Raw genomic sequence first — 19587 nt, 5'->3', positions numbered from 1 at the left:
CAGTTAGCTGTTAGCCGTGTAATTTAGCCATGATTTGTTTGAAATGGGTTTTATATATGGATGGAGCGCAAAAAAGAAGTGGATTTTGTAGTAGTTTGTGAAGTTTCTTTGGATTTTCGATACTTTTATTTGACTTTGAAACCGGGTCCTTGTAATCCTTTGTAACGTCTATAAATCCACATTAACTACAGCTGACCACATCGGCAACGGAGCAAGCTTAAAAGATTTCGAAGCCGACCTTCAAGTCCTCAGGTGTTAGTGTTTGATACCTAACAGATGGGGCTCCTTAGAAAATCCTTTTCAACCATGATGTCTTACAATGACCAAGTCAAGATAGTGAGCTAATCATAGCTTTAGATTTCTAGTGAGAATCGCAAAAATCCGTCAATAACTATTCATCAACTTCTACAGTTGTTATGGGTTGAAATCTGTTTTCCTATTCGCACGTCAAGCAGATATGAAGCAACTTCAGCATCACGTGGAGCTGTGTTCTCTGAAAAATGTACTAATTAGTCCAATATCTTCATCTCTTTTGGCTCTGTGTTGGTCTCCACCAACATTTGGGGAAACTATGTGGCTGCTCAGCTTCTAAAGGCGCCGCTATGTTCTCCAGCTCATCACTAACTTGATGGACTGCTGTTTAGTGCACAGCGTGTTGATGGAAACAGCTGCCTGCTGCCGCTGGAAATGACAATGCCAAGAGCGGTGTCTAATTGCGAGCTAAAAATACCAAAACAAAAAAGCTGAACAGTGCTAAAATGTTGCTCGATAATCATTTGTCGAGCAGCCTTCGCACTACTCAAAGTCATTTAGTCCATTACACAATAATATTGATATGAGCAGCTGTAAGTCAGGGTGTTTGTTAACAAAAGTCATTCATCCTTTGTCCAGTTAGGTCTCCAGCACATTGACTGCTGCTTCTTTATTATGGACTTGTAGATGTAGACAACATGAATGTAAAATAGTTGTTATGATAGTAGAGCTGTGGATCAGTAGCGTTCAAGGTAAAGCGGACAGACGATACCAAGTAAAAGATTAAGACCTTAGTCATCACTGATGAAGCCGTTTCACTGTTATTTCAGTCAAGATGACGTCTCCAACACACATGCAGAGTGGAGCACACACACATGATAGCATTCATTCCCTCATTACTATTATTTACCTGACGCCGCAATACATCTTCATCAGCTGAGGGTCACCCCACTGGATGGTAATTTAGAAGCGAAACAAAAGCGGTTAGTGAATAGTGAAGTGACCTTGCTGACAATGTGATAAATTCACAGTAATGGATTAAATAAGAAAAGGAAGGGGTAAAAAAAATTTGACAAAACTTGTGCGATTACGGCTGACAGGTTTTTTTCCCCTTTCACCTCGACGAATGGTGTGTTTAAAGTATGTCCTCTAATTTTCTCTTGTGCTTTCTTGCGTCCCTTCTCCTTTCACAAAGCCAGCATCTTATCAACGCGACTCGTACCGTTGCTGAGGTACAGCTGGCTGGAGACGCAGATTCAGGAAACACTTTGTGGTCCTTCACCTTTCCATAAAATGGAAATGTGTCTTCGGCACTGGCAAACTTCCCGCAACACATCAGCACAAACCGCGTGAAAAATAGATGTCAAATAACGATAAATAAATATGTGATCAAATGTTGAGTAGACAATAGGTTCTTTAAAAGGGAACAGATGAGGGCCAGAGGAGTCATGAGGCACGTCGCCTCGATGCTTGTTGAAAAAGGGTTTCAGTGCATTCAATGAAGGGTGTCTTGAACTTGACTTGGGATGTAAAGTGTGTAGCATGAAGGCAGCTACTGGTATGCTAACCCAGAGGACTGGCTGGTGTCAAAATATTCAATTGTTTTTGTATTACAGATTGGTACGGCAACCTCTTTTATCTCCAATAAGTCTGTATTCTTGACACAACTCTTTGTGACCTTTAGGGTCTAAGAAGCATGACGATGTCTTGCCAGTAGCAGGCTCTGTCTATGTCCTGCTGTTAACCGACATATCATCAGCATGCATTATGAGGGCGAGATCACTTGGTTTTTATAATGCACGCCATATATTTGTGTAAGTAGGAAAGCAGGTGAAAGTGAACGGATCGCTGAGAAACGCCTGATGGGACAAGCGAGTCAGAGAAAGATGTCAAGGTTCAAAGAAGAAGTGTTGCCGAACCACACCTGATGGCGAATGCTTCTCGGAGAGGTCTAAAATGCTTCTCATAGGTCTAAAATGCTTCTCATAGAGGTCTAAAATGCTTCTCGTAGAGGTCTAAAATGCTTCTCGTAGAGGTCTAAAATGCTTCTCATAGAGGTCTAAAATGCTTCTCATAGGTCTAAAATGCTTCTCATAGAGGTCTAAAATGCTTCTCATAGAGGTCTAAAATGCTCCTCGTAGAGGTCTAAAATGCTTCTCATAGGTCTAAAATGCTTCTCATAGAGGTCTAAAATGCTCCTCGTAGAGGTCTAAAATGCTTCTCATAGGTCTAAAATGCTTCTCATAGGTCTAAAATGCTTCTCATAGAGGTCTAAAATGCTTCTCGTAGAGGTCTAAAATGCTTCTCGTAGAGGTCTAAAATGCTTCTCGTAGAGGTCTAAAATGGCCACCCTTGAAGAGTGAGAGAGTGGCGAGACTCAACTGTTCAAATGAGGATAGCCTTGCACCTTATCGGACAACCTTTCTCCGAAAGCTAAATCGTCTGTGCGCCTGAAACGTGACGAATGTTGTTTCAGGAATGAGAAAACCCATTTGGGGAAATCATTATTTGTATTATTTCGCAACTGCTCATTGGCCTATAGCTCCAGGAAGTGGGCGTGCCTTTCAAACTGTTGGTTTGGGAGAGTTACAAACATTGTCTCCTCTGTTATTCCAATGTTAGAAAGGTGTTGAAGCATTTTGAACTCTTAAGGGATGCAAACTCTGTGATGTAACAAACACCATAACCCGAAGGATCAGATAGTTGCTGACATACATGACGGATAATTGCTTATTATTGTATTATTATTACTTACCAGACAAGGACGGACAATGTTTGGCTTAACCGGTAAACCGACTGGAGTTCACAGCAATAACTTTTGACTTCTATCTGTGGAGAACTGGCTGGAGGGCTGTCGGGAGATCTCGAGGAAATAAAATACTGCTGACACTTAATAGTTTTCAGATTTTGTATCTATTTGAAATTACATTCTTCCCCAAGTGTAACTTCGTCCCTGAAGTGAAAATATTGAAGTCACACGTGTTAGATTGTTTTTTTGCGGCTAGCCTTGAGGCGAACTACAGTAGCGGCAAGTAATTCAGCCTCCAGTAGCATGTCAGCAAAACGCAGTCAACAATAATAATGCTTTACATCGGTGTCAATTTCCAGCCCCCTCTTTACTGTGCTGACACAGAGCTCATAGTACTTTCAATATTTAATAAAGTAGTGCTTGAGAAGGTATACATATTTCATGGATTGATTGATATATAGATATTGTTTATGTTGAACAGACATTAGCATTCGCTACAGCGTTCACTGATGATCTACATTTGAGGTTATGACAGCTACTGAAGGTGCCCTGAGAGCAAATTTATAGATATGGAACGGAGCGCAATTCCTCTGTGCTTTATACAGAACCAGCGTCCTATGGACGCCATGGCAAAGACAATATGATGTATGTGTGCCCTGTAATTCATTCTGGTTTCCACTGTTATCCATTAGAGAATGCAATTTCCCATCCATAAATGCATACGGGTACAGGCATAAATGTATGTATCTCTCTTTCTTTGTCTTGCACATATTCTGTAATGGTCAGGAATGTTATCTCGATATGCTTGTTCTTTACTTTGTCTTCATCCTTGCGCTCTTTCTCTATCTCAGTTCATCTCTCTTCCGTTTCTGTCGTCCTGATGTACGCACTCAGGTGGTCAAGTGTTTGTGTTCTTGTCATTTGGAGCCAACCCCGGACACAAGGCAGCGATTAGACACTTTTTCTTAAAGCAGGGTATTTGTACACCAAGAGGCACTGGAAGGATTCTTCCATACGTTTTACTTTGCGCTTTTATTCTGTCTGTTTGTCTAGTGCTGATATGTTATTATAGAGGCACTTATTTAATGTAAATGTCCTTTGACGTCTTTTTTTTCATATGCTCATTGATGATTCTTTCTGCCACTCACATTTCCTCTCACTTCAGAAACGGGTAATTGCATAAATTATGTCAGATTTTCTTCCAGTAGTTAGCTGATCTGTCTAAAGAGGATTCTGATATTATTGAAAATATATCTTAATAGGACTATATGAGACCACCAACGTCATATCTGTTTCTTTTTTTATCTCATGTGAGAGGAAGCTCATGCTCAAATGCAAAATATTAATTGCATGACAGCGTGAGTCCTCCACACAGCAAAACCCCAAAACAAAACACACATCTTCCAACATAATAATCCCAAATAAATGCATTGTATTAAAAGATTGCATTGCAGCTGCAACATCACATTTCTCAAACTGAAACAGTACAATTTAATTGCCACTACAGTTGCCGTTGTTACCGTTATGTCTCGGTCTGCGAGTGTACAAATAATGCGATGCAAGACGGTTGAACCTGGGCTTGTTCGAGGACGTGTTCAAACTGAAATACAGCAGACAAGCCTGGTGATAAAAAAAAAGTACAAATTACAACATGTTACGGCGAAGCCTTTTGGAAGGCATTAAATGTCAGATCTTTAAACCTGTATATGTAACAGGATTTATTTTTTCCCTTGGACATATTTTATATTTTACAATGTTGCAGAATGCAAGCAGGGCTGTAAACTTGCTCAAAATCGTTTGTGATGTTTGATTTTATTTACCTGAATGATCGCAGCCCTCTCCATCGCTCTCCATCTGACTGACTCTCTCCATCTTTCCCTCATCTTTCCCCGTCATCCCCTGCTGCCATATCTCTCAATTGTCTCTTTACTTCATTGCTCTTCATCTACCTGCATTCCTCATCTCTCCTCCAATCTGCCCCTCTACATCCCTCCATCTTTTGCACTCCATTTAAATGTACTTCAACATTTTTCTCAAATCGCCCCTTTCCCATCATTTTCCATCGTGTTAAATCTTTGCCCGTATCTGTCTTACTCCATCTGTCGTCCCTCAGCCCACTCTCTCTATTTTAATCGTTACATCTCTGCATCAACCGCTCTCGCTTCTCTTCATCTGTTTATTCTTGCTATTTTTCCTCACCTCTCTAATCGCTCTCGCTCTCTTTCCCTGTGTTCTCTGCAGCTGGTATTGTTCGGAAAAAGCAGTGGTGTGAGATGGTGCCATGTTTGGAGGACGAAGGCTGTGACCTGTTAGTCAATAAATCGGGCTGGACTTGTACACAGCCCGGAGGCCGAGTGAAAACCACCACGGTGAGTTCCCTTTGAGCGCCCCCAGGTTACACAAGCCGCTCTCAAACCAGTAGGTGTGTGCACAACGTGTGGACTTACTGCACCAGTGGGTCTGAGAACAACATGACCGTTAGGGGTCGAAAATAAAGCATTTGCATAGAAAATCAATCGGGGTGTAAATCAAAAACTGACGACAAATGTAATGTTGTTTCTTTTCCTGATTGAACAGTTTTGCTTGCCAAACATTCCTGTTTCGAGGCCATTTTCACAAACGGAATCATTTTACAGGACAATAAACACGCTTGAGTATTAAGTCCCATAAAAAGCTCTTATCTACAGGCGTTAAGTGTAAAAGCCTATTTTAATGTGTTGTTTTCAGCTACTGATTGTGTGGGTAATTGTGTGGTGGGTTGTGATTATTTTCTTTCCATTCACAAACTGCCTGACACCGAGAAACAACAAAATGGTGGGAAATGAAACAAGCTAGAGATGCTAAAAACAAAATAATACACGTGATGCGAGATGATGTAGCTTTTGATAGATAAAAGAAAACTCTCTTATACATTTATATAATCATAAGCGATAAAAGGCACCTTCACTTAAGTCAATACACTCGTGTCTTTTGCTGCTACAGCCTCACTTGGTCCTGTGTGACCATGTAGCTTATGGTGGCTCATGCTAGCTAATGCTAGCAACTGTAAATAGATCACTGAGTAAAGGTACTGACTACTGATTATCACTTTTTAAGGTTGATTTGGCAGAGCAGAAACAAAGCAAATTGGCATTTATTTGGATTAATGTTCCGAAACACTATCATTAGCTTGAAGCAAACGTTTGCGTTTTTCTGTGGGTCGTAAACATAAAACGCTAAAATTCTCCGTTGAACTGAGAACTACAAGGGGGTAAGTGTGCACTTAGCATATGACCACTAGCATGGTCACATGCGAGTATTGAGGCTCTAAACAAGCTCCTCAGGAGATTCTTGGATAATATAAGAAAATTGAATATTCATTCTTTCTGATTGCACACTTTGAGCATCATCTGCAACTGTTGCCATATCACTGCACTCTGGAACAGCTTGCACATTGTCGGGTCACAGCTCCATTGATAATAGCCTGAAAATCAGTGAAGCATTCACTTCAAAATGCCTCGAAAATGTTCCTCTTCCGCCCTCCTCGTCTTCAGCTCGTCTCCGCAAACTGTACGCGGTTTGTTTACTTCCTCGTCACCCGCAATTAGCTTGAATTAGGGACGTTCTTAATGTTAATGATGGCAGCAGATGGGGAACCACCACTTGTATTTGCTAAGATGCCGCCCAGTCATTCAACCGCCCGTCCTTCAAATCCTCCTCTTCACTTCACCCTCAACTCAAACTCTCACACACACACTCCCACACACACACACACATGCACATACACACCTTCCCACATCCCAGCATCCTTCCACTGCTTTACAAGAGACATAAAAACTGTGTTGCTCTTCAGCCTGTATGCTGCGTCTTTACTGTCGCAATTAAAGAGATCTTCGTGACGAAATATGTTACACAACACACACATGCGCGCACACATGCGCGCACACACGCGCGCGCACACACACACACACACACACCACAGTTGCACTATGTATGAATGTCAATGGGTGAACACTAAGGACCGGTGGGGCATCATTAATGCATCTGTCATGATTTAGTCATCAGCTGACTAACTTGTTTATGCCTTCCTGCTTAAAGACAAACACATACATGCACACAAACACGTACGCAGACACACACCCTAAATGCTGAACCCAGATGATATGGTTTGTTATCAGCTGCTGCCTCTGTGCTCATATCGTGTGATAAGTCCTTCAGCGGGAACACACCTGAATATACCTGGTTGTGGGGACTGAGGTGACAGCCATGACAAGTTCCTCCTACAATGTAATTTGTTATCTAGGCAGACACACACACACACACACACATATACACACACACTCATAGGCAACATTAAGCTGGATCCATGTGTTATGTTTGACAGATTAAGAGCTAGCGTGTGTGTGTTGAGTATGCACACGCGGTGGCCACTGTATAATTTGAGGCTAATAGATGCGCTACATGTGCATTCTTTCATGTACGTCAACACGCTATTAATGTTTATGTATTCAGAGTTATGGATATGTGTCCTTGCTTTCAAAGTTTGGCTCTGTAAACCTTGGCCTCAAGCATATTTCATATCCTGCTCAGCACGTCAGTCAACGTGCCTCTCATCGGCTCATGCTGACAATATGTGAGATGTGACAGGTATTTCTTGCTTGCTTCATTGGCTACTTTCAGCTTGGTGACAGCTAGTCAAATGGCTGGACAGCTATGTGCGCTCATCGGTGCCTGTCCGTGTGTGTGTGTGTGTGTGTGTGTGTGCGTGTGTGTGTGCGTGCGTTTAAGCAGCTTTCACTGTCAAGGATTCTAATAACTTGCAACAAGCAGTCCCGGGGTCATTGTTTAAAATTCTACTAAAGATATTAATTTATGTGATGGATGAACTGGCCTCGTGCACCGCTCCCTTTAATCTCAGGGGTTGAGGGACGTCTCGAAGATTTGACTTCACAGCCATGCGTGTAACCTACAATTGCCTGAAATGCATTAAAGGTTAAGGCTGATTCTCCAAAGCAAAAATTACATAAACCTCTTGTTATCTGCTGACCCAAGGGAGAATGACGGGCAAAAACAAAACAAACAATTTACTCCTCAGCCTCCCTCTGGTTAACGTTGAACAAATGGCCTCTTCCCTGAGGCGCTTCAAGGTTAAACCCAAACTGCAGCCGCCCCGATATCGCCTCAGGACGACTGCTGGGCGTGCACAGTCCAGTGAGCATGTCCGACCTGTCTGTCAGGTGTTTGTGTGGAAACATCAATGCAGACAAACAGACATGTCCCTCGGGGCATTTGACTAAGCCAAGTCAATCTGACTCAGAACCCATAAAGGGCTATTTTGGACAAATGTCAGGAGGCGGTTTGCGTGTATTGGTCAAATGTTTGAGAATGTGTGTTTCCTCTGTCAAACAGAAGGAGATGGTTGTTCAGGATGACACCGCAGACCTCTTCTCTACCTTCAGTCTGCTCGTATGAGTTGCGAGACAGATTGATGTACGCTGTGCGCTTCCTCTCCACCTCTCAGCGGCCACTCTTGATGTGCCTCTGTTTTAAAAATAACTTCCTCGCATACTTGTTTTTCCTCTGCTTGACTCGGCGGAGCCTTGCTCACGTTCACCCGCTATCTCTTGTTGCATGATCTTTCTCTCTTCCTCCTTGTCCTCGTGTCCGTGCATTCATCTTAGTCTGACCCTGCGTTGCCGAGTACATGTTGTTCCTGTCAATAACAACACAATATGGATTTTCCGAGGGCCGGCTCCAGAAAAAAACACATGAAGATTGATATGTACGTCGCTTATTTGTCGACAGTGACGTTTTGAGCGAGGTTACTTTTATTAGCAATGCGCGCACGCACAACCGCAGTTGAAAAGGACACACATCACACAGAGGTGCACTTGTGAAGCCGTAGCACATCATTTATTTCAGTATCAAGAGTCTTGCCAATACAGTGACAAGTTTCTACTCTAAATGATTGACCTAACAGAAAATTGAATTCCTCAGATGAACCATATCGAGCTCCTCGACTATAAACGAGCTTCTTGGGTTCACTTAACGGTATTAATGAAACAATAAAATGCACATGGACGCTTCAACTGCATGTCCATCAGTGACCACTTAATTTTATTTTCTTGTTTTACCTGAGTACATAAAAGCAAATGTCTGTCAAGAAGCGTGCTTTATAGCAACCCTTATGGCCATAAAAATGAAGCATAATCAGTGGCCGGAGAGATGTGTCAAAACATAACAGATCTTCAAATGTTCTGCCAATTTTCGCCCCGCCCCTGAATAGCGATTATTCAACCACAGCCTTTGGCGTCCAAGCTGCAAAACAATGTGTAATGCAAACTAAATAGTCAAAACATGCGGCGTTACGACAATATTCACGTGTTGAATGAACTAACGCGCCCGCGTTTGGGTCACAGCGTCAACGCCAATGCACCCTATTCCCTGGAAAGCTCATCCGCAATAATTCCCCAGTCAGAGAAACTCGTGTACGCAGCAGCTAGGGGTTAATTCCCACTCTCCATATACTTCCCTCCCTCCGTGACACTAAATGATTTGAATTTACATTTTATCACAGTCACCACAGTCAAATGCGGCCTTTGCTGCCTTTCCAGACGCTCTCTTTTGGCAAAGCGATGTGTAGTCTCAGCAGTCATCTCCTATACCTCCGTCTCTGTGAAAGGCTTACCGCCGTCTCCCTCCAGAGAGGAGGAAGCTCCGCATTGTGCCCTTCCACCATTTTAGACTGGCAGATGAAACGACGCAGGGAGCTATCTCTCTCCGCATGTGCCGACGCGGGGAGCTCGGCGAGAAAGAGGCAGAGTGAGTGCGCCATTAGAGGAGGAAAAAAAAGCGAAATCACCTCGGGTTATCTGGCGGCTTTTGTGACAGCCCGATAAGACGAACAATTTAAAAGAGAGACAGAAAAAAGCAGTGTGAGGGGAAGAAGAAAGCCGTGTGAGTGAAAGACAGAGAAAGAGATTTGCGCCAGCCAGACGTACGGCATCGTAAAACATTATTTAAGTCAGTTGGTGCGCGTCAAGCAGCGGCTCTTGTTGTTAAGCCTTTCACTGCTTGTTAAGTCTGTTCATGAGTGTTTTTTTTTCTTTCTTTCTCACAAAGTTATAATAGCACAAACTCCAACTGCAGGGGAAAAATTGTCAAGGTTATTTTTCCACTGCCGCCATGCTGTATATACATTATAGCCAATGCTTGCAATTGATTTACACACAACACAAATAAGAGCATTTGTTATCCTGAAATGCATTGTCATTGTGTACGGTACTCTCCATATTATGTAATAATACAAAGCTCAACCATTGTAGGAAACCGTGACTATTTAAATGACTGAAGATCCTTCAACTTGAGACTTATTGGGGTAATTCAGCTGTAAACAGAATTGACACCTCGTGAGAGAAAGGCTGTGATTATCGGTAAATCGAGGCTTTTTCGGAGAAGAAAAAGATATAAGGAATTGGAAACATGAGTTGAATGTTTGATACAGTGAGCTCATGTGTCATGCATAGTGGACACACTGTAAGTGGGAGAGGGCTGAAGCCAACATGCAGACACACTCTCCGTGAGTTATATTTTCGTGGAAATAAAAAGCTGAAATATAAACTCACATAAACAAAATGATTCTATAACGGATGCATTTTACACGTGACATTACGGGGGCCAGTCTGTGCCTCCCTGTGGCCAGATAGTAAACAAGTAACAGACATTCGGGGCTTGGCCTGTACCTCTGTGGGCGGTCCGGGGAAATCCTCTCCTGGCATTTTATTTTCATTAATAGACGAGCTCTATTTCAATGGGGTTCTGTTGCACTCTCGCACCTTATTTACGATCAAAGTAAAAACATGTACTTTCATGGTTCATATTATGCCTTTTCTCTGTCAGCTGGGCTCGGCCCCAGCCACCCCGTGACCCTGAATCATATTCAGGTTTTGCATTCCTGCATTTATACATCTGCGAGTGATCTGCATGATGGTAGAGAATTAAAAAGCTCTTTTGTTTGGGCTTTGTTACCAGGTGCCTCCCTCCGATATCCCCCACTTCCTTTCTGTTTCTTCATCTCTTCCTCTCTGTTTCTCTTGGGATCCATTTCAGGCTGGACCTGATGGAATCCCCCAAAGCCCCCCCACACCCCCACACCTCCACAGTTCTGGGTCGGTACCGGCCTCAGTAATTGATCCCTCTGGGCCCTCCCGGCACATCCGACAGTGGTTTGAACAGATTCACCGCTAAGAAGAAAGCTGCTTGGCCACCCAGACAGGCCGAGGGAGAAAGAAAAGGAGACCCTGTTGCTGCTAACCATTAGCTGTGTCTGCCAGCTTTTTTCTTGAGGGAGCCAAGTCAGCACATCATCCCGGCTTGGAAAATACCAAATCCTCCATTTTGGGAAGCTGAGGCTGTTAGTAAGAGAGGCGAAAAGACAACAAAACAAGATAGTCTGCCTTTTTTGTTTCTAATCAACAGTCCAAAATCTCTGCTAGCCAATGAAAGCACATGGCCCAGTAACAGAATTTCAGCCATTTCCATGTGGGCTGAAAAGGTAATTGATGTCATAAAGCAGGGAGTTAGTACTGGCTTGTGCACTGCACACTGCGCCCAGTTCGCAGAGCTGAAGGTTTCTTCCAACAAAAAAGCTACAACAAATGCACAGTTTAGCATGCTAACATGCCAACAAGTACTAAGTAGCACTAAACTCAAAGTACACTTGAGGTTGATGGGAATGACCCTCTGCATGTATTTGGTTATTATATTAGAACAATTAAACATTCTACCTCATGATAACAGCTAGGAAAGGCCAGGGGCTCACCAAAGTCTTTAAGGTTCATCAACTAGAAGTCATAAATGTGCCAATCCATCCAACCGTCAATATAGTTTAGTCTGGCCCAAAGGAAAACATTGCGTTTCAAAGAGGCATACTCATAAAGGGTAAATATGTTGTAAAAATGATTTATTTCAATGACAGTGTTTCATTGCATTGATAAACTAATATTTGATTAAACAAAAAAACAGTGGAAAAGCAGGACTCTTTGTTCTTTTCTTCCATGTGGGCTACTATCAGACAGAATCAGACTCTGATTCACTCCCACACTTCTATATTAAATATGCACTCAACAGTTACCTTGAGACACACTGGCATTGAACAGCTCATTGGGTTTCAACAAAGCCAAGCTGGCACATTTCCAAGACCTTTTTAGCAATACAGATTGATAATGGTGGTGGTGCGGATGACGATGCTGTGACTCTGTCTAAATCACGAAGAAAATGTAAAATAAAACACTGCATCCATCCTCATCACCAGCTTGATAACCATGCCACCGTCCACTCTCCCCTCTCCCTCTAGGCTCTATGACGCGACAAGAGTCCCCCTCGACACTCTTGCACTATGGAGAGCATTGATGACCCCTTGACGGACAGCCAAAAACCATCTGCCAGCAGCACCCTACCACCACCACCGACATCACGACAACTCCACCCGACCCCTGGTCCGGCAAAGGCAGGAAGCAACACACGCAGCTACAGAGCACCAAGAGCCTCGTGGAGGCAGCAAGGTACACGCTCACACTTTGATTTGTGACTCATAATATTAGTTTTGAAAAGGGAGATTAGTTTTGTTATGCGTAGCCAAATGTCTATCTTAATACAACGTTATTTGATTCAAAACAATTATATTAAAAGCAACTATATGTCTAGAAGGTCATATCTTATTTACTGCACGTACACAATTTATCCAAAATTTTCCATATGTGTGGGTGTTGATTAATTGGGGAGAGACAAAGAAAGACATGACCATACAAACTGATGTAATGAAGATTTTATTACAGAACACCAGCATTTACAGATATTCATTAAAAATAATCTGTAATTAAAATGAAGGATTTTAAACATGAGGGGTTAACTATATAAAAAACTTAACTGATGATATACATATATTATAAAATTAAAGCAGAATTTAAGATTGCAGGTATTTTTCTGTTGTCAGCTGTAGCATCTTGGAGTTGTTATATGATATGATGACAAACATGTAATGAAGATGAGACAATACAGATTGAACTGCCAACAAGCACACAAAGTCTGGACCACTTTACAAGGTCTTGGTCTCAAGTTTGCGTGATAGTTTGCATTCTGGTATTAAAATATATCAGACTGTGATAGTAAAATTATGCTAAAATACATATTAGCTAATCACAACTCCCCTGGCACACACTGGACATTTGATAATAAGGATGACGCCACTTTTTAAGCACTTTATTACTAAGCATTTGTATATTTGCACTGAAAATATTCATGTACGGAACTGTTTTGTCTTGTCAATTTTAAGCTCGCTAAAAGCAAGAAATATACACCGTAAAAGTCGTGTTACAAGCCGCTTCTACCTTTGGTGGGTGTCCCCGCTGTAGCCAGCTAGCTCTGCTGCTAGCTCTCCGATAGCACTGTTGCTAGCTCTTCGCGAGTGCTGCTGCAAGCTCAGCTGCTAGCTCACCGCTAGCTCCCCGACAACCACCGAAGGCAGCTGGACCAACTCGAGGCCCGACGCGGGCAGCAGGGACGCGGGCAGTAGCAGCAGAAGCAGCGCTAGCTTACTACAGCGGGGACATCCACCGAAGGTAGAAACGGTTGTAAACCGACTTTTACGGTAAATTTATATTAAAAGCAAAGAAGGTAAATAACACGAGAAGGTATCCACCGTAAGTGGATCACCAAACCTTTTTTAGTTTTGTCTAGTTTTTTATTTTCTCTGAATCTGATGAAAATTAACAATTATTTCAACCCCTATTCTAGCATTATATTAGTTCACAATCACATCATAATCCTGCTTGAGCAGAAAATGAAAACAGGAAGCACAGACACGCATTCAAGGACACACATGCAGCCAGATACATTTTAAACAACCATGATGTCTTTATTTGGCGCACTAATCTTTCCACAAGCTCGCTAGGTCCCAAGTGTGTGTTTAAGCACAGAGAATCCATGTGTGCAGCAATACAAGTAAAACCCATGACTTTATCTCAAGCTTGTTTTGCTCTGCTTTATTGGAACGCCTTGTATATTGTCTTCAAAGTATTATGTCAGATGGCGTCTGTGCGCTGAAATAAAACAAGGCGCCAGACAGATATTAATGCATGTGATTGGGAAACGGGGAACAGCCATGTAGTGAATTTAGCCTACAGTGCAATAAAAGAGATGAGGCCAAAGTCATAAAAATGCCTGGTCTCATAGAGTTTCTAAAAACCAGGCTCCTCTCTATCAATAATGTCAGCGTTTATGATTCGCTTTCTAGAAATAAATCTGATCCGGCTGTTTTACAGGCCAGACAGCAAGTCTTCAGCGGATTTAAAAGAATTATAAATAGACACAAAGTGGAAGGCATGCTGTGAACTGAGATCGTCTCACAGCGCATCATACAGAAGATTATTGTTTATTTGCAGACAAGGCTATCTAAGATCAGATCGAAACATGTGATCCCATAATTTGCTTTATAAATGCTAACAATACCATATTGTCTACATTTATCTGATCTTATATGCAATGGCATGCAATACAGTATCTTATTACATGAACAGATATAATCTATACATTACACTAGTGCATTGAGGGAAATAGAGGAGCATTTCAGTGACATTTAGTTATTCTTTTCTGGTAGGAGTGCAATGTAAAATGTGTTTTAATGTCACCTCTTGAGAGATAAAGTTCTGGTCATATTGTAGAATCCAGATAGTAAAATGTGTTTGCTTTGATGTTCTGAAATGCAGTATGAAAGGGTTGATGATGACATAACACCCCAGATAGCTTTGAACTCTCTCTTAATGTGTAATGGGGCCTAGTGTCTGGAGGCCTGTGCATACATGTTCATGTATTTTGATCTCAGCCTCTGCTTCAGGCATTATCCGACTTCACAGCATGTAATGAGCGATTTCCCATCCCTTATTAACCTGTGGATCATTCCTAACCTACAAGTTCACTTATGAATATTCATCACGCTATTGTGCAGCGTGCGTGCTGCGATCCGAAAGGAAGCGTGCTCGGCTGCACAAGGCTGAACATTAAACAGCGAGGGGCAGGAACAAGTATTAGAAACAGGTAGTTGATGCAAAAAGCAGAAGCACTTCAGAATGACAGATGAGCAGAAAAGGCTTTATTCCATTAGCTGATGTTTCGGCACCACCTCGGCCTCTTCGGAGTGTAACAAAAAAGCTTTTCAGCGAATGAACAAATCATCCGATCAATCATACATCAATTCATCAGCCGCATTCTCCTGAGATTCTGCATTATTCACATCCATCAGAGTCTCAATAAAGAGTTTGGAGAGGCGAAGGCAGATCAATTTGGCCTCGTGCTCGCCCGTTCACACGTTCACGGTGGGTCACAGCGCCGTGACATTTTGAAGTCAGCGAGAGTTCATGCGAAAAAAGGAAATGTCAGGCCGAGGCCTTGTGTGTTTGGGTGCATTCGCTTTAACTCCCAGCTGGAGAGAGATTCATGTGTATTGTGTATCGTTTCCTTCAGCCCCAACAGATGTGGCTAAATGCATCTTCATGTGAAAGCCAGCAAAAATGCGTGCTCAATTATAAATCAAAGCATTTGAAGACAGGAAGCTCTAAGTAACGTCCCTCTGATCAAATGTTTAATATTGTTCATATCTGCGATTGAATGTCACTGAGTTCATATCAATATGTATTTCTGGGATCTGCTGCGAGCTCCAGTACAACAGAATCCTGCCCAAATTGGACATTAACACATATTGATTCTGTCCCCTTCTGTAACGATGACACTCATCAGTCTCACTCGAATTGTCTAATTCGGATCAATTCTCTTTCTGGTCGTGTTTAGATAGCCACACCCCCCAACAGCTGGTCCATGTGTGCAATAGCCAGACAGGCTCTTCATCACATTTCCCTCAACTCTGCATTCCTCTGCCGCAAGAATATAAAATATTCTCTTGCTGTTATAAGATATAAAATACAGTAATATGGTCGTTTCCTGATAAACCCGAGGTAATAATCACTGAGGGCCTGTGAATTTTATTCATAGGGCAATTTCATCTCATATTCATCTGACATTCGCGCCTCGTTTTAATAGAAGGCTTGCATTTCCCTGAGATGAGATTTGTGTGTGAGATTTATTGGGAACCATTTGCCACAGTGTGGGTGTGAGGAAGAAGGAGGGAAACACGGAAAGAATATAAGAAAATTACCTTGTACAGCCATCCATTTAAATTCATTTGCATTTCATTCCTCTGGAGATGTGTCGATGCACTAATGCTGTCTCGCTTCTATTTTATCTGCGACTCTTTGACCATTTGACGCCATTGTAATCTCACAGTGCCCACAAGGAGGCATTGAGATAAGGAAGTGTGCTTACACCGGGACTAAACACCTGTTTGGGCAGCGGTCACAGTGAAGGAGTTGGCACAGTCATGCCCCTGCTTTAAGCTGTTGGGCCTCTGGGTCACTTCATGCCCCAGCATCAACAAAACCATGACATTATCTCTATTGAGCGCCGAGCACATTGAGATGTTTATTATTCCCAGAGCATCAGAAATTGTCATCTGTGATACATGCGAGTACTCCATCCAACACCTGCCCCTTTCATGGCAATTTGCACCCTGTTAAATCAAAAAATAGTCCATAATTATGAATTAAACCTCAGCCGTCCTGGAAGGCATCAGTGCCTCGATCAAGTTGGCTGCGTGACTGGCAGAGGCCAGATGGTGAGGAGGCTTCCAAATGTCTTTTTTTTGGTCGATTTATTGTTTCTCAGCCTGTGCACTGCGAGACTCGCTTTGTTATTGGGTTACACCCGCTGACGAACTCTAAATATTTGACAAGTAAAACACTTACTTTGACAGAGAGTAAGCTGTTGACTTTTTATTTTTACAATTCTCCCAAAGTGCTGCAATAAGCTCTTCTGTTTTGTTTTGTAGGATCAAAGAGTGAACACGAGGCTTTGAGTATCACACAATGTATGCCACGATTCTCCCCTAAAATACATAGTTTTACTTTTAAAAGAATAGTTCAGCATTTTGCTTTAATATTTACTTTCTTGCTGAGAGTTAGATGAGCAGATTGATGGTATTATAATATATGTCTAATAAATAGGAAGCTGTAGCCAGTTGGTTTAGCTTAGCTTAGCATAAAGACTGGAAATAGGAGGAATCAGTGAGGCTACAACTTTCAATATACCTGTAGGCTTCAGAGGTATTAGAATTATTATTATTATTACTAAGCAGTTTGCATTACCTTTAAAAAAAACCATTGAAAGGGAATGTACTCATTATGCTTATCATGCAATTAGCAATGATATATTATATTACTGTATTGAAAATGATTGATTCATTAATGTGTTCATCACTTTCATTTTGCAGCTGATAAAGGTGGAGCTCATTTTAACTACTTTATATACTTTATTATATACTTCTTAATAATAAATCTAATGTTATGTTTGATTCATATGTTTCATAATTAATCAGAATCTGTAAAATACTTTGTTACTAGTAGTAGGGTAGAAGTATACAGCTCCATCAAACAGAAGTAACTCTTGTCTTTCAGTTTTTCACCCGGCTCTTGCTTCTTATTTAACGGACAGACATAAGATTGGTATCAATCCTTTCATATATTATCTGCAAGACAGTGAACATTATTTTCCTCAAAATATTGAACAGATAGTTTTTACGTAGAAAGGAGCATATATTACGAGGTGAGGCATATATTATGGGAAGACCTTTCACAGGTAAATGTCAAATGTCTGAATTGTTGAACAAAATATCTACGACCCTGCCTCATGTATAAACCACAGAACATAATTGTAGTTTCCCTCATATTTCAAAACCCATGAGTGCTCAATATTACAGGCAGCACATTTTTTGTGAAGACTGTGACGATGCCAGTGTACGAAACAATCAGCTGATGTCTGCTCTGTTCTTGTTGATTCTCAGGTCTCATAACACCACTCGAGAAGGTAAACCCAGGGATTGACTGTTTGAGGAAGCAAGCTTTCCCCTGGCCACTGGACAAACTGCTTGCTGTAAAACCCTTTCCATTTCCTGTGACAAGCCCCTCCGGGTTTCTGACCGCTCCCACCTGCTATCTGTCATTGGGTCAAAATGTTGCGTCCGCCTCCTCTCCACTCTATCTGCCTGCTCCGTGAAGTTAGCAGCATCTGCTCGTCCCACGGCCGGATCGAACCCTTTTAATCCCACGGATGGTTTTTGCCTCATCGGAAGTACTTTGTTTAAAACTGCTCACCGCTTTGAAGAGGGGATTTCTCCCCGTACGTCTCCGAGCCTCGAGAGCGGGAGTTCCAGAGCGAAGACGGGATCGTTACAGACCGGACCCTGTTTGCTTTCTCGGACCACCTCACGCAGCCGTCAAAAAAACCAAACTGAGCGCTCTCTGCTGTGAATAGGCCTTCTGCTGGAGTAAACCTCCCATATTTTTATAGACCAAAGAGCAAAACAACAAATACAATCATTATGACAAAGTGGACCATGTGGCAAAGACACACAGAGACTTTGTGAACTTGATTTTTCTGTTGCCACCGACCAACGACTGCCTCCACAGAGACACGGTGCACAAATGGGCCAACGCCAACGGGAACTGGCGTCCGGTGGCACATGTACTGGACTCAATCAAAGGAGTACTTTTAAAACTTTCCAGACATTTTTTTTTCTCAGACTAAGCCCACCACTGTATTTTGGAACTGGAGATATAGGTACTACATACGTATAACTGTGTATCAAAAAAAAAATAATTCTGATTTGCATTTTTCAGTAGCTACAGTTGGGACAGCCTGCAGGAAGCATTGTCGAGTTGGTCATGGATCAGGAGCGCAAATCATGTGAAAGAGATGGATATTTACAGAGAGTTTAAATGCGATCGAGTCGGAAGAGAAGGAGTACAGACATGTCATTAAATGTATTTTGAAAGGCCCTAAAAAGTTATATATTTAACAGTTTTATATGTTGTACCTTTGTAGAGAAGCTTCTTGGACTTAAAGTGTGGTCACAATGGCAGTTTAGTAGGATGTGAACAAATGCTGTTGTTCTCATCACTGCTAGCTCGTAGTCCCAGGTTTTCTGTTCACACCTCAGTAGCCGCTTTCTTTTCATGGTCATCTACAAGTCACTGTCTATCAGAACCATTAATGAAAAAAAAAGGAAAGTGACAATTTATTGAGTACTGATCTGCAGCCAACTGAACATTGTAAATCTATGGTAGTCAGTGGAAGCCATTGAAATCTGCTAATTTGCTATGATATTGTATTGTACACGGTGTGGAATACTGACTCATTTCCTCTCTATGGCTTTTGATCTCTTAATTTATTTTTGTGCTTGTGTTTGTTCTTGCACAAATCTGGCGTCTCTTTTGCGGCGGTGAATACGACAAAGGAGATCGAGAGAAAGACAAAGCGTTGCAGAAGTATTAGTCATTTACATCCTTTTTTTATCATGAAATATTTTAAGAATAAATTAAATACATGAAAAGAAATGTTCCCTGCAAATTTAGATGGTCTTGGTGTTCAAGGTCATCAAAGGAAAATACTATTTATGATATTCTGAGTTTACTTGAAATGACGACGTGTCCTGAAAGTGACAA

General features: G+C 41.9%; 1 protein-coding gene across 3 annotated transcripts in view; it reads left to right on the top strand.

The window, feature by feature from the left end:
• The window catches only part of tafa5a (TAFA chemokine like family member 5a), a 126882-nt gene extending 107591 nt beyond the window's left edge, over positions 1-19291 (top strand). For all 3 annotated transcript variants that reach the window (XM_068586796.1, XM_068586798.1, XM_068586797.1), the window contains 3 exons: positions 5243-5370; positions 12336-12543; positions 17928-19291. In XM_068586796.1, coding sequence (XP_068442897.1) covers positions 5243-5370; positions 12336-12344 — 137 coding nt within the window. In that variant the 3' untranslated portion in view covers positions 12345-12543; positions 17928-19291. The remainder of the gene's footprint in view (positions 1-5242; positions 5371-12335; positions 12544-17927) is intronic.
• The last annotated feature ends 296 nt before the right edge of the window (positions 19292-19587 follow it).

The sequence above is a fragment of the Clinocottus analis genome, unplaced genomic scaffold (assembly GCF_023055335.1).
Source record: "Clinocottus analis isolate CAN_PGR_092001 unplaced genomic scaffold, fCliAna1.0.p SCAF_20, whole genome shotgun sequence".
Classification (NCBI taxonomy): domain Eukaryota; kingdom Metazoa; phylum Chordata; class Actinopteri; order Perciformes; family Cottidae; genus Clinocottus; species Clinocottus analis.
This window is presented reverse-complemented; position numbering and strand designations above follow the sequence as displayed.